The 16,401-nt window shown below is 39.2% G+C and overlaps 1 protein-coding gene across 2 annotated transcripts in view; it reads left to right on the top strand.

The window, feature by feature from the left end:
* Window positions 1-3,039, top strand: part of LOC110175556 (CCR4-NOT transcription complex subunit 3-like) — a 40,815-nt gene extending 37,776 nt beyond the window's left edge. For both annotated transcript variants that reach the window (XM_055157234.1, XM_055157233.1), the window contains exons 17-19: window positions 1,081-1,213; window positions 1,676-1,801; window positions 2,360-3,039. In XM_055157234.1, the coding sequence (XP_055013209.1) occupies window positions 1,081-1,213; window positions 1,676-1,801; window positions 2,360-2,458 (358 nt within the window). In that variant the 3' untranslated portion in view covers window positions 2,459-3,039. The remainder of the gene's footprint in view (window positions 1-1,080; window positions 1,214-1,675; window positions 1,802-2,359) is intronic.
* Window positions 3,040-16,401: the final 13,362 nt, after the last annotated feature.

Below are 16,401 nucleotides of genomic sequence, written 5' to 3'. Positions count from 1 at the left end.
CTATTGTCGTGTGATTGTGATTGTGATTGTTGGCAGCAGTTTTGGTGACTAACATCCAAATGCCTGATAGAAACAGAGCAGATAATGTGGGATTGTCTAAAAATACTCTGTTTGTGGAAAAGTGCATCTGGTGACTGAACTTTCCCACTTTGTTGGATCCATTTGGGATATCGATCTATTCAGGTCAATAACTTCACCGAATCTAGTGCAGTGTCCCCAAAAATCTCACCAAGCACAGCCTCCACTAGAACCAGTTGTAATTTGTCCCTTTTATACTCATTCGTGTTATACTTCTGACAGTATAGTTCTTTTTTGTGTTCTGGAAAGTGTTTAATGCATTAAGCACTCTGAATTACCATCTTTACCCAGTGCTCAAATATGAATTAAGAGTTAGAGTTAGTTACTAGTTACTGTGTCAAAATAAGACCAAAATAAGACCAAAACTAGAAAAGCACTCAGAGAGCGCAGACCTCCGCCAAAGACTACCCCCATTTTTTATATAAATTGCGATAAAATCAGTCTTCTGGATCAGATCCGGATCAGCCTTTGGAATATGAAAGAGGATCCCATTGTCCATCCCTGAGTCAAATTTCATGGGGTTTGGTCAATAATTAACCGAGATATTGAGAAACAAAATTATTGGCCCCATTTACCACAATGTTAACTAAAATTTCAAAGTGATCCAGAATCCAGGATTTCTTCCGGATCACCCCCAAAATGAAATCAGTTCTTCCTTTTCACATTTCCAACAAATCCTGAAAATTTCATCAAAATCGGTCCATAACTTTTTGAGTTATGTTGCTAACAGACAAACAAACAAACAAACAAACAGACAAACGCCAGCAAAAACATAACCTCCTTGGCAGAGGTAACAACACTAAATTTGGACTTAAAGGTCCTATACTATGCAAAACTGACTCTTGTGAGCTTTAAGTCATGGTAGTCTGTTGTTACTTCATCCAAAACAGACCTGAAGTTGTGTTTTGCTTGATTCACACATGTTTGAGTAACCCTTCATTGTTATGTTCTGTTTCTGTTGAATTCCCCTGTACTAATAGTTTCCTTGTGTGTGTGTTACAGACAGTACCTGATGAGGAACCCCTGTCCCACGCTGCCTTTCCACCACCAGGTGCCACCACCGCACTCAGACACTGTCGAGTTCTACCAGAGACTGTCCACGGAGACGCTCTTCTTCATCTTCTACTACCTGGAGGTCAGTGAAATGCTTTGCTTTGTCTCAATGGAGGTGTCGTATTTTGTTTCATTAATCATGTTTATGTCGTTTTTCATTGAGCATTGCAATTTTCCCTAGATTGTGAACAAAATAGAAAGTAAACCTGGACGTCTCATTTAGTTTTATAAATCCATAAACCATCATTGGATTTCTTCTGACCATTTCTGCGCCCAAATATTGTTCATAACAAAGAACTAAATAGCTCCTAAAAACTTTTTTGTTCATAGTTCATGCCTATTGCAGTCAGCAGAAGGAGCTCCAACTCGAATCACTTGGAAATAGAGGCGTCGCTTACTAAAGTCAGTGTTCTGAACACATGTTGAAAAGTTTCAGAAAGGCAAAAATAATGCGTGATCGGTCCGCTTTAATACAAACATTTTTATACCATCCTGAAATTATGTCCACCTTTTTCTCACACCAACCAAACTTCTCTCTGCACAGGGCACTAAGGCCCAGTATCTGGCAGCCAAAGCCCTGAAGAAGCAGTCGTGGAGGTTTCACACAAAGTACATGATGTGGTTCCAGAGACACGAGGAGCCTAAGACCATCACCGACGAATTTGAGCAGGTGAGACGAAACCAACAATCTACAAAACTGTTCAACCAGCACATTTTAAGGGGTTAGGCAATAGGCGATACGTAATTTAGTCTTAAAAAATATTACTTTCAAACAACATAACATAAACATAACATTCTTTCAACATAACTGAACTCTGCTCCTCCAAATCCCTTGGCAGAGGCCCAAGTGATTTGAAACAGTTGGATTTGTTTTCAATTAAAATGTGATTAATTGCCGCACTAGACTTTGTCTTTGTGCAAATAGACAAAGTGGTGTTAATGCATGCTGCTGTGTGAATGTGCATTTCTTTACAATATGTATTTCATATGAATTCACTTCACCAAAAAATTCATAATATTATAATTTTAGAATAATTTTCTTTTTTTGTTTTTGAAGGGACTACACCAACTTTATTTTCATGTAATACAGATACAGATATTGTATAAGCATTCAGTCATTTTTATTGTCTGTGAACCAGGAAATCATGCTTTTATTCTGTTAGCATGCTAGTAGAGAGCAGAAAACGTTTCATAGTTTTGAGCTGAAATTGTGTATGCTTCATTCCAGGGAACATACATTTACTTTGACTATGAGAAATGGGGCCAGAGGAAGAAGGAGGGATTCACGTTCGAGTATCGGTATCTGGAGGACAGGGACTTACAGTGACCCCGCCTCCTCAGCGGGACGGTCCCAGGGACACATGCACCCCCTCACCAGCAGGGGGCACACTCACAGAGAGAGGGGGGTCCGACCTGATTCCAGCCCACATTCCTCTGCTCTGCTCGGGACAGGCCTGGACGGGACAGGGGCAAACACGGACACTTTTTCCAGCCCTTCCCAAAAAGTCCTGCTGCTGTCCTCCTCACCAGGCACTACACGTCTCAACTGGATTTGTTTTAGCTTTCCCATCTCTGTCAGTTTGTTTGGCTTTAAAAATAATTTGTTTTTTTTACTTTTATTAACCCCCTTAAGAACCAAAGAAACTGGTTTAGTCCCATTTTTAGTGTGAAAAAGGCAGCTAGACTAGAAGCTTCTAACAACATCCCTCCCTTTGACTTGGCTGACTCAGACAGTGGCAGTTCTGCAGCGGTGGGGCAAGAAATGATGGTCAAATGTGACTTTTTCACAGAATTTTGAGGTTTATTATAAAATCATGTTTTTACTATTTTATAAAATCAAATTCAGAAAAGACAGTGATGTTTTAAACATTTTGTTGTAAAATATATAAAGGCCACTTTTTGCTTTTATTGTGAATTTTCAGTTTTTTCACTAACTTTGAAAACTATTAACACATAAACATAAGTCATTTTTCCATAAATTCTGCATCAGTCAGTTTATTCTAGTCACTCAAATCATTTTCAGGCAAAGATTTCATATACAAATGAAACATTTCTAGCTCATATTTGAGAATACTAATATTATTTAGTGTGATGAGAAACAAAAATCTTGTACAACAGCAGCAGTAGCAAATTATACACATTTACTGAAATGCAGATTTTATTAGTTTAACCAGGAAGATCCTTTCACTTCATACAAGGTGTGAAATGGATTGAAACTACTACTATTATGCCAACTCAAAAACATTAAATGTTTTTTTTCCTGTTATTACCCAATGGCATTAACCATGAAACTACACAACAACTCCCAAATTAGTTTCCTTAATGTAAGTATTGATCCATTAGGCAAACACCCCACAAGATTTCGAGTCATACTAGTAACCCCACTTCAATCAAAACTGTTAACACTAAAAAGTGAAGATAACATCACAGATATTCTTAAGTTCTTGCCCCTCTGCTGCCTCCATAGGGCTGTGGATCCTTGTCTCATCAGAGGACATAAACAGGTGAATGCAGTCCGTAGGTGTGCACTTTGCTCTGGTTCTTCTCTCACATGAAGAGGTCCTGCTGCCATTGTGGAGTGGATTTAAAAATACATCCACTGGCCCACTCGATCGCCCCGGGCCGGAGGAGTGAGAGAGAGCGCACGGGCGTCATGGTGATAGTCAGTACCTGGTGGGCAGGTGCACATCGCGGCTGCCTTTTAAGGACTTTTATATGAATGGAGAGATGACATAATGTATCCAGACTGAAATGATTATACAGGGAGCTAAACAAACAGTGGCAGCTTCTCTTAAAGGGACTATGGAACTTTTCTGGTGTTGGGTCTGCTACCTAGCATGATACATCAGCCGGTTTCACTTCGTAGAAACCGTCTGACCTCGCAGGTACTTTTTATCATTTAACCAATCGCAGCTATTTGGTAGTTACGTATGTACTGGTATATTAAGCTTTTCCCAAATCCTGTAGGAGGAAGAGCAATAACGTTCTCTTTATTCCGGCTTTAAATCCTCGATCTCGGGAGTCGTTGACAACACAGAATATATGGCTCTTCCCTGATTGGCTGGTGCCCAAACTCGCACTTCCGGGGTTTTTGCGAACCGACTCTAGTGTATTGTGATTCCTGACCTAGTTGCTGGAGAGAAATAAAATTGAGCGGAGGCACTAGGTGGCGCCACTCTGGCTATGTGCTACCTGCTTGTGTCCATGGAGATGTTTACTGCTTTGCCCTAAATGCTCCACAATATAATATTCAAATGTATCTTGAGCTGCATTTATTCACTTAGAGGTATTTGCAATGCTCAAAATATCCAAGTGGGGGCGCCTCACCTGAAACCTGACCTCAGAGTGTGCTTGTCTCCATGGAGATTGATTAGTATACATTTAATACCATACTATGGAACATTCACAGCAGAGAAGCGACATCGCTGTGGTGGCAGACTCTTATCAGAAAAGTTACAGTTGAAGTTAGTTGAAGTTGAGATAAAAAAAATATATATATATATATATATATATATATATATATATATATTGCAAAAACCACAAAGCAGCATTTTCTAAACGAACCACGATATTAGTAAATCTTCAGATGCAATAATTAAATGAAGTAATATTTGTAATGTTATATAAATATAGCCATTACTATGTTATAATTGAAAAAAGCTTATTTACAAAAAAGACATTGTTTCCCACTGGTTCAAAAAGTAATTATTGTGACAGGCCTTGTAGACTTTTTTCAACCATTTAATATTTATCTTATTTTTTAGTTTCAAATAGACGGAATTTGGTTTGGCCTTGGGATCAGAATATTTGCCAAACAAAAACACAGATTTGTACCTACATTATCAAACTTGTATTGTGTTTTGAAGACAATAGCTCTGCAGTCCTTCAAATGAAATTGTCAGTTCACTCGACTTCACACTTCACAAAGAAATATATTGTATCACCGTTTTTTTATTTACAACAAATTCTAACCGTGTTTTATTATCTTTTTTATTTGTATCTCGTTGGGAGGGCATCTGACGTTTAAAAAAAATTACAGCGTGACCTATAGGGTGATTTGCTGTGGTAACATATGTACGACAAAGGGAGCAAAGTTTTATAAGATTTTTAATTTTATACATTTTTAGGTTTTGTATTTTGGGTTTTTAAATTTACCGCAGCAAACCATCTGCCCTATTTAAACCAGATGCCCTCCCTTTTTCTACATTCATCCAGGCTATCGGCTTGATTTTTGATACCATGATGTAACATTCCTAATCCGTGAGTTTTCAAAGTGTTTTTACCTTAGCTAACTTTGTCCCCTGTTTAGTTTTTCAACTTTTAGCTTATGCATGAGTGTTGTGCTTTTAAATAATGGATACTTTAATGTGGTTGGACAAAGTGAGATTGGCAGTGGAGTTCTTGTTGTACCTCGAGTGAACTGGCTTTTTCACATTGGAGCTGGTTAGGAAAAATATTGACGAAAATGGCTCAATATATTTTTATCTAACGGTAATTATTATTATATTTTTACAATCAGGAATGTGCCTATAATTACTCCCATAAAGTGTGAATTCACTGACAAATTTTAACATAAGAGAGCAGTAATATATTTGAATGCACTTGATTGAAAGATTACACTGCAAGTAGCCATGGACAATTAAAAAATAAATAAATAAAAGTCTCATTAAAGGTCCATATTATGCTATTTTCTGATCTATGTTATAATGTTGTTTCCTCGTCAAAAACGTACTCGGAGTTTTGTTTTGTTTCATTCAAACAGAAAACACTGTTCCACCTTGTGATGTCATGTGGTAATACAGGAAGTTCTCCATTGTGTTTTTAAACTCCATGCACTTTCACTTGAATCATTTGGATAATTTCAGTTCTGGAATTGTCAATCTCTGCTGAACTAAAGGTACAACATACTAACTGTTAACTTGAAAATGACCACTTCATGACCTCACAAGGTGGAGTACTTTGAGCTTTTAATAATGTGAATGTGTGAATGAAACCAAACACAACTTGCTTATGTTTTTGAGGAGTTAACAACATTCTAATGTGACTTAAAGCTCATGAGAGTCAAGTTTGCGTAATATAGGACCTTTAAAGTCGCACTATGTAACTTTGATGTTTAGGGATCTGTAGATCTAACCCGATTCATCAGTTGGTTTCACTTCGTAGAAACCGTCTGACCTCGCAGCGTTAGAATTTGTTCGCTCGATGGTAGGCGGGTACTTTTAATCATTTAAACAATCACTGATATTTGGTCATGACGAATGCAATGGTATATTTAAGCTTTTCCCAAATCCCGTAGGAAGAAGGGCAATAACGTCTTTCCCCTTTGATAAAATTCACCAAACATTCTCTTTGTTCCGCCTTTAAATCCTCGATCTCATGAATCGTTGCCAACACAGAATATATGTATATATATATCTTCGTTGATTGGCTGGTGCCCAAACTCGCACTTCTGAGGTTCTTGCAAACCGTCTAGTGTATTTTGATTCCTGACCTAGTCGCTGGAGAGAAATGAAATTGAGCGGAGGCACTAGGTGACACCAGCCTGGCTACCATAGATCTGGTGTTCATAGGCATGTTATTGTTAGAATATTCCACAGTATGGCATTAAACTGATTTGAAACATTGCTTCTCCACCAATATTGATTCATGTCTTGGCCTAGTGGTGTCAGGTGTCCATAGATACAGACACATTTAAAGCCATATTGTGGAAAATTACTGGCAAAGCAATGACATCTCCATGGAGACAGGGAAGAGGCAGACTCTAACAGAAAAGTTACATAGTGCACCTTTAAATTATATCAGACAAAGGACAAAGAACTAGACAGTTTCTTTCCAAATTGCTCACCAAAGTGCAGTTTGGTTAAAAAAATATATACAGTCAAAGTTGGCCTTATTTCAGCTTTATTAGATTAATATATGTATAGGTTTTGTAAATAATAAACAAAATACCTGATATTGTAATTCAGCATATCTTTAAAACAACATTCACAATACTATCAGCAATTTTTATTTAAGTTTTTGCAGGTTTTGGCACTTTCTGATATCCTAATTGGTATAACAAACTAACAAATATATGCCCATCTATAGTCAACAGCTGGATACATTATGTCTTCTCCTCTCTTGTTTCTCCTCCTCTGAGCTCTAGAATCATCCACGCTCACCCCAAGCCCACACAAAAAACACTGTCCACTGTCTGAGTTTCGCTTCGATCACCCTGCCGACCCCAGGATCCTCAGAAGTCACACAAGTGTCTCAAACTGGTCTGCAACGCTACAATATTTAACTCCTATCCATGTGTGTTACAATGATAAAACAGCATCGTTGCCATAGTAATTAACGATTTAAAACAACAATATATCCTTTGAATACATGCATCAAGAATTTCGGACTTCTGGTCATTGCGATTGGGATGGATTGTCCAAAAAAGTGAGCATCAAACCACCATGTTTTTTTTCCCTGTGGGATGCTTCTATTGTCAAAGCTGATCTTTTCTAGTCTTTTGAACCATATCGTTTTTGTTTCTGGTTCTGATATTGTCATATTTTAGTTTTGGGATTTGGACATCATAATTATGTGGTTGATGGATGTCCTAACAGCGGAAAACTGCTTGATAAATGGGCTTCAGAAGTTTGCGAAATCCATAACTGCAAAAGGGAATCAGATGTGTGTGACTGCAAACCTCCGTTCAAACTGTTTACCTTTCCTAACGGAATTGAAAAATAGTGAAAGGCAAAGGCAATGGGCAGGATTGATACACAGGAAGGACGAAAAAGGAAACCTTTGGCTGCCTAAGCAACCATCCCGGGTTTGCAGCGAACATTTTGTATGTGGAGCGCCATCAAAGTGGGATCCTGTTTGTTAAGCGAGAGGTACAGAAGACAAACAGGCTGAGCTGCACTTTCTTGTTCTTGTGGTTTTACAGCAACATCATGTCTTGGTCGCTTTGCAGTGGAAGGTGTTTCTTGGTGAACAGCTGTTGCCTTTCACTTTGGTGTTGACTTTTTAAATTCGTAACCGAGGTTGAGCGCTCCACATACAAAATGTTCCCTGAAAACTCGGGATGATTTCTTAGGCAGTTTCCTTTTTTGTCCTTCCTGAGTGTCAATACTGCCCATAGCCTTCGCCTTTCACTATTTTTCAATTTCGTTGGCAAGGGAAACAGTTTGAACGGAGGTTTCACAAAGATTCACACAGATCTGATTCCCTTTTGCAGTTATGGATTTCGCAAACTTCCGAAGCCCATTTCTTGAGCCGTTTTCCGGGGTTAGGATCCAACAACCACACAATTACAATGTTCAAATCCCAAAACTAAAATATGACAATATCAGAACCAGAAACAAAAGCGATATGGTTCAAAACACTTGAAAAGATCGGCTCTGACAATAGACGCATCCCACTGGGAAAACAAACATGGCAGTTTGCTGCTGACTTTTTCAGAAAATCCTTCTCGGTGTGCATTGCGCAATGACCGGAAGTCTGAAATTCGTGATGCATGTATGGGAAGAGTCCTTAATGTTGCATATAACACGAAACCAAAATCAGACAATAACATTCTATTCCTGTTTTTCAGCTTCTGTTTATGGGTGATATTTTGAGGACTTTACATAATATTTTGTTTTGCTATGGCAACAGTCCTAATGGTTCCATTCCAAAAGCCATGGATTGCTGGGGATGTTAAACGAGATGAGATGGGGTAAACATAATTACTACCAGTACTGCTCATATTTTGGTTAATGGACCTTATGACGAATACAAACAATCTGGTTCAACAATTCGTGGATTTTATATTTGAGTATTTCTCCAATATACAACACAACAATTCTAATATACAACCCAAAGCTATTTTCGTCTTGTGAGCTGTACTTGGTGTTAATAATTGATATTTTTAGATAACTTTGACTTTTTTTACCCAAAGAAATATAAATTTAAGCAATACTCGTTTTTGTTTTTTCTTCGGTGGCCAAATCTGAAAGGGTAGCTACAAAACGTAATCTTCGTTTTAGAAGAATTGATTTAAATGTTCACAAATCTAGTTCTGTCTTGAGGATTGTTTAGTTTTATCAGTTGAATTCCTGCTATAACCATTTTTGAACACGTTTCTAGCAGTGCGTTTTTCCCCCCAAATACTACCTTGATCACATTCAATAAAAAATACACCTTTGTTAACGTATAACAGACCAGTTTGAGGTGCTTTTGTGAATCTTGGACTATTTTTCTTCCACATTTTTTTTTTCTTTTAGTGGCCGCTCCTCTCGTGTCCAGGTAGAAATTTCCTTGTTTCTCAGGAAGTATCTTTTCAGAGGAAATTGCCAGCAGCTTAGAACAACTTTCTACAATCACATCTGTGTTTCACCAAAGGGTCGCGCTCTCTACACCAGTGACCCCCGTTCATTTCAAACCTTTTATTTCCAAACCGCACCTGAACGTACCACCGTATATTCCGTTTGTGTTGGATTCACTGTCATAGATTGTATATTTTTCTTTTTTTTCAGAAATGGGGAAAGCATTTTAAACGTGTTTTTAAAATGGCTCACTTCTGATGGGACTGTGGGGTTTTGTAGCCAAACACATTTGACTGACAGCTCTGATTTAAACCCTTCGTTTACCTTTGAGCGACGAGAGGAAAAACCAGCTGAAATGTGAATCTCTCTCCTCTAGTGTTGTATAGAGTGGTTTAGTTTTGTCATCCAGACAGTATGGAATTATGACACTTTCAAAGTGGCAACGCAAACCTAATAATGACATAACCATGAATAAAGGATTGTAAAATATTAATAAAAGAATTACTTTTCAGAAAATTGACCTGGTTTGTGGTTTATAAACATGTATTGTGTTGCATGCTTCACCCTGCCCTACAATTTAAAGCTCCTATATTACGCAAAATTGACTCTTGTGAGCTTTAAGCCATGTTAGAATGTTGTTACCTCCTCAAAAACATACTCGTAGTCGTCTTATGTTTCATTCCACATCTACAGTCATACCTGCTTCTCAAAGACTGATCTGCTCAAATCTCAGAAGCTAAGCAGGGCCGAGCCTGGTTAGTACTTGGATGGGAGACCACTGGACATACCAGTCGCCAAAACTGATGTTGTGTCCTCAAGCAAGACACTTTACTGCACTGTAAACTGCTTTGGTTGTCTTGAAAGGTGCTATATAAATATTATGATGCAGTGTTATAAATTCTAACTCAACATGAAGACTCAGGAGATCAGGAATAGTTTTAGTTTCTTGGTAATAATAAGGAAGCACGGCTGGTCCCCATGGTGAAGTTAGAATTTCACCTAAAATACTTCACAATCATCATCAGCATCATCTTTATTCCGGACTCATGGTCCATTTTTAAAACAGACAAGGACAGTGACATTACAAAACAACAAACATGTATGTTTTTAAAAGACAACCACACAATTGTCTCCACATATTAGATTGATATTTTGTTGCACTGAATCTCATATTTGTGAGTGACATTATTATTTCATTGTCTGATTTGTTCAGTCTGCAAATAAAACTGTACATTAAAATTCGAAGTGCAGCTTGCAAAGTGTTCACTCGTGCAGTAACAAACATCTCAGTTGCACTCGTCCATCGTCCACAATATTTATCTATCTCCATGGAGACAACCTGCAAGTGACGCTGCCAGGCCAAGTTAAAACATTCTAACTTAAAGCTCACAAGGGTCAGATTTGTGTAATACACTACACATATGCAGTGTTGGGAAGGTGACTTTTAAAATGTATTCCCCTACAGATTACAGACCCCAAAATGTAGTTTGTAACGTAATCCATTAAATTACTTAAAGTGAGTAACGAAATCTGAATACTTTAGATTACTTGATTTGCTGTAGAGAAGCAAAGACGAGGAAATCTTCACATAAGAAGTTTTGTCTGCAAAAAGAAAATAAAAAGCCCAGACTTTACTGAACCAAATTAAAAATATTATCGATAGAAGAGGAGGAGACATGGTTTAGTCCTGTTAAGTCCTGGTTTAGTCCTGGTTTAGACCTGGTTTAGACCTGGTTTATTCCTGGTTTAGACCTGGTTTAGCCCAAAATGTGAAAACAGGAAAATATCACAGTGTAATCCATTTATTTCAACAAAGTAACTCCGATTACCACCCAGTGAAACAGTAACTGTAACTGAATACAGTTACTCATAATTTGTACTCTGATTACGTAACTCCAGTACATGTAATCTGTTACTCCCCAACACTGCACATACGACCTTTAAGCTCCAATCCTATACATTTTACTAATACTACGTCAGCTCATATGAATCTTGACTTTCTTACTTTTTCAGCTCTGAACAGCTCAAGTTTGTGAACCCTCTGACCAAATACATTTATATAAACATGTGAAACTGCAAAAAAAAAAAAAAAAAGTGCAGTGCTAATGTATGTGTCCCTAAAAGCTTCAGCGCTCTGTACTGAAATAATGCAGTCCCGGGCAAAAGGCTTCTAAAGGTCCATAATGCTCAGGTGAGGAGAGCGGCGGGTGACGCTAATGTAGTACAACCACTCCAACCACTCCTGATCTCGAGTGTGTCGCGTACAAGTACAGCAACACAATACAACTGCGAGTACTGTGGCCCTGTTACTGTTATGTAAGTACTGCAGGGCTGATCACATATTCAGCTTATAGCATAAAGTTGCTCTGCGTCACTTTTATGGCGGGGTTTGAAGTGACGGTAATCTTACTTGAGCACTTTGGTTTGTTTTTTTTTTATTACGCACAACTGGGTGCATAAACTTGATACAACAAACATGGCTGTGTGTCGTCAGCAGTTACGTGCCAGGAAGAGGGAACATAAACACAACATATTATACAGTAACAGAACAATACAATATAATAAAACGAAAAAAGTGCATTTAGGGCGAGAAAAGGATAATAGCAACATATGTAGGAACACACTTTTTGAGCTTTAGGTCCATTCATATATTTCAGAGCTTTTATATATAATTTGAGTTCATTTTTAAAACAAGCTAAGTTAGGGAAACACTTCTGAATTTTACATTTGTGGATGTAAAATTTGGCAAGACATAATATTAAGGTTGCACAGAGTTCTTTTTTATTTTGTAGTAGTACACCAAAAATGATCATCTCTGTTTAAAAAGACTGGTAAGGAAGAAAATATGGAATTCATCCAGTGTTGCATTTCAGACCAAAAGGATTAGATTGTAGCACAAAAGAAAAAAAGATGATCGGTGCTTTCAATCTCCTTTTCACTAAAAGTACTGTATTTTCAGCATCACAGGGCATGCTCAAAAGCCTCCAACCCCATCAAAAAACGACCGCACCCACAAGTCAGAGCGCCCTACACACGAATCCACTCAGGTGTCCCAGCACGACTTCAGTAAACTACAAAGCCGCAGCACCCACAGCGCACGCAAACACACACGGAGCAGACAGCGACCGCGCAGTGAAAAACACCCGCAGACACACTCATCACTCCACACCGACGAGGAATGGAACAGAGGAACGAACCAAAAAAGCGAGTGCAATGTGCCACTTCAAGCCGCAATTGAACAACTGAGTCACTGTGAGCACGCCAACAATCCAGCGGTCCCAGACACACCCTCCCTACACGCCACAACTGAACAAAGCCCAGAGTCACCGTGAACGTAACAAACAAAGTCCCACTGACCCATCCAACTGTTGTGTTTCGTTTATAGTCCGGTGTGGTTTCTTTGTGAAAAAAGTTTGAAAATAGACCATTTAATGACAGTGCGTTTTATAATCCAGAGCGCCCTATAGTGCAGAAAATATGGTACAAATATTTTCTACTTGAACACAGTGTTGGCTGTTGAGAGTTTGCAGCTGATGTCATAAACTTTCCCTGTGGGTGTGATGTTAACTGTAGACACTGCTCTGTCTCAACTTCAGTTACTCAAGTTATTCGCTTTAATCTGAGCTTTGTTTTAACACAGTCTGACCATAAAGAACTGACTTGGTTGAGATGATTCGTGCTCTTCAAAAAAGTCTCGCAAACATAAAATTTTTAGTTCCAAATTTGCTTTTTCAGTTAGTCACTCTCACCAAACTCCTAAACAGGACCATGAATTCTTCTCGTATTGAGCACAGGCTTCTGAAAATGTGTCCTTTTTTTTCAGACTATTTAAAAACTTTTCTATTTTTCTTTGCGAATGTGTGCGTTGTGTCACCATGGAAACTGCTGAACATTCCACTATAGAGATACATGTAGAACACCCACAGATTAGGATGGCATTGTCAGGCAAGTTTTTCAGTGCTCTATCTCGGCAAATCTCAGAAGCTCAGAAGTAAATCAGGGTCTGGTCACAGTGGGAGTCACTGGTTTTAGATAAATGTGCTGGGCCAGGGGACACAGGGCTCAAAACTGCCCCAGGTAAAAAGTGACATCTGGTCACCCTACATCTTGCCTGATTCATCAGCCAGTTTCATTTTGTGGAAACCGTCTGACCTCGCAGCATTGGGATTCGTTCGCTCGACAGTAGGCGGGTACTTTTTTTTATTTAACCGCTGCTATTTGGTCATGACGTATGTAATGCACCAAATCCTGTAGGAAGAAGGGCAATAACGTCTTTCCCCTTGATAAAATTCACTAAACATTCTCTTTGTTCCGGCTTTAAATCCTCAATCTCGGGAATCGTTGCCAACATAGAATGTCTGTCTTTATCTACATCCATCTCGACCACTTTGTTTACTGTTGTGTTGTACCACAAAACCCAGACCCAGACAGGAGCTTGAGTTTGACGTCATGGCTTTACGGCTCTTCTCTGATTGGCCGGTGCGCAATCTACAACTTCAGGGGTTCTGGCAAACCATTTAGTGTATTCTGATTCCTGACCTAGACGCTGGAGAGAAATGAAATTGAGCGGAGGCACTAGATGGCACCAGCCTGACTACCCTACATCAGCTGCAAAGTATGAATTCATTTTAGCTGCCCCCATCTGTATTATACTGTATACTGACCTATAGAATGTGGTGACGTCATACCAGGTGTCGAAAAAGGGGGGGCCGTGACTCTCGTGCAGAAATGATGTTGTGTCCTTAAGCAAACATCCACATTGCCTCGTATGAAAATGTTGTGTGCGTGAGTGAAGCAGCAGTATCTTAACACCACATTATGGAGTGAATGAATAATGCACTGTAAAGCTCTTTGGGTGTCATGACAGGCGCTACTGATACTTTGCAGTGACATCGTGCTCGGGGTGTTCCGCGTGCATCTCTATGGTGCAATTTAAAGTTATGAATGTGCAATTACCGTGGTGACACAATGCACACAAGGGCAGACACTTGAAAAAGTTTGAAAATAATCTGGAAAAATAAAAAATTTATTTAAGCAACTCATTTTCAGGAGCGTGTGATGAATACGAGCGTTCATGGTCCTGTAAAAGACTTTGATTTTCAACAAAAAAAAAACTGAAAAACAGAAAACCAACCATAGAATGTATAAAGAACTGGACAAAGGAAGTGTGACGTCACCAATAGTGTTCGGCGCCATTCAAATGAAGCTCACAAACTACAAAAAGTGATAAAATAGTGAAATAAAAACACCAGGATCGTGTAGAGCGAGTTAATACAAACATTTTAAGACCAAAATGACGAGGCTCACAGTGGCAGTTACAGAGAGAGAAGCCACAATTTTTCAAAGTAAAAGTCAGTTGGAGCCAGATTTAATGAAGCCAGAAGCGCCCCCATGAACACTTCCTCTCTGGAACATGGCGACCACCGGGTTAGCTATGCCCATCTATATATTTGCAGTCTATGGATCCAACTAAACCTACTCTTTCTGGTCAGATTGTGTTAAAACAAAGTTCAGATCGAAGTCTACTAGACCTTTTGAGCCCTACAAAGACAGAACGCCGTAACATCATTTTTGGTCAAATATGAGTGTCGTGGATTTTATCTGTAAAATAATACCAAAACATACAAGAAGACTAGTCCAATGAGATTCATTTGGTCTTCCGATATTCTATGTTATTAGGTTCTTTTTTCTTTTTTCAGACCTAGAGTGTTATTTCATACCTGACAGTTTCGACTGCTCACAAGCGTCTTCCTCAGAGTGGTCACGTGATGTTGCTGTGACGTGTCACTCAGCTGATTTAAACAGGTTTTGGCGCCGTCTTCCTACCGGTGGAGGCAGGACGACAGCGCCATCTGCAGTCCAACTTCCTCAGGACAGTATCCAGGGTGTGTGAGAGTAAAAAAGCCCCCTCGTCCCGGTTTACAGTCCTGTGGGCACGTTTCCGTATTTCGATTGCTTCTTTAATCCAGCGGTGATGTTTGTTTTCCTCTGTCCCAATGATCTTTGCTCCATTCCAATCCATGATGTGGTTCTCTCTTTTTACAATGGTCAGAAATGGCCGATTTGAGTTGTTCCTGTTCTGCTTTGTGTTTTGTTGCTCGTGTGCACGCCTTCGCTGTTTCCTTCTCGCATTCTGTTCTATGTTTCTTTTTTCGTGTACTGAACATCACGTGACCACTCTGAGGAAGAGGCTAGTGAACAGTCGAAACTGTCAGGTATGAAATAACACTCTAGGTCTGAAAAAAGAACCTAATAACATACAAGAAGACTGTCTGTGTTGGTTTATTTATTTTTATTTTTTTTAAATTGGATCATTTGCAGCAAACAAAACAAAACATAAATCACAACTACGTGGGTCATGACAGAAGAGTCCAAGCTGAAACAAAAGGTACCAAACACATGCACAACAAATTTGCATTCACAACTCCACAACTAGGACTAAAACAGGAGTAAACCAGGACTAAACCAGAACTGAAACAGGACTCACTGTCGGGATGGGCTTGGGGGTGAAAGGAAAGGAGAAAGGACCCGCGCAGAGCTCCACACCTCACTGGTTTAGTCCCGACGCAGCCATGTGCAATTACTACCCGCCTGTAATACGCAATATGCATTCATACACTGTAAAAAAAAGCATGCAAAATTGCACACAAAAAATCCACGAAACAGCGAGATCTTGAAAGGTGAACCGGGATATAGCGAGGTCAAATTTTGGGAGTCCTACCTATCATACTTTTGTCTGAACAAAAGAGAAACTCATTTTTAAAAGTCATTTTTAGAATAGTGCCTCCAGTTAGCATAAAATATCAATATAAATCCGGTGCATTATAATGACTTCACAAACAGGTCGCTCACAGTTCTGCTCCTCTGTGACTGAAATAGCAGAGAAAACATGACTTTTCCTTGAGGTCCAATGACACACATAGAGCAGCGTCAGACCCAGAAAGTCGGACGCCCCGCCGGCCCTCCGCTCACCCCACATCTGGAGCTC

Source organism: Boleophthalmus pectinirostris, unplaced genomic scaffold (genome assembly GCF_026225935.1).
Source record: "Boleophthalmus pectinirostris isolate CB_2022bp ecotype Guang Dong unplaced genomic scaffold, ASM2622593v1 HiC_scaffold_21, whole genome shotgun sequence".
In the NCBI taxonomy this organism is placed as follows: Eukaryota; Metazoa; Chordata; class Actinopteri; order Gobiiformes; family Gobiidae; genus Boleophthalmus; species Boleophthalmus pectinirostris.
The sequence above is the reverse complement of the archived record's forward strand: the minus strand, read 5'-3'. Positions and strand labels throughout refer to the sequence as shown.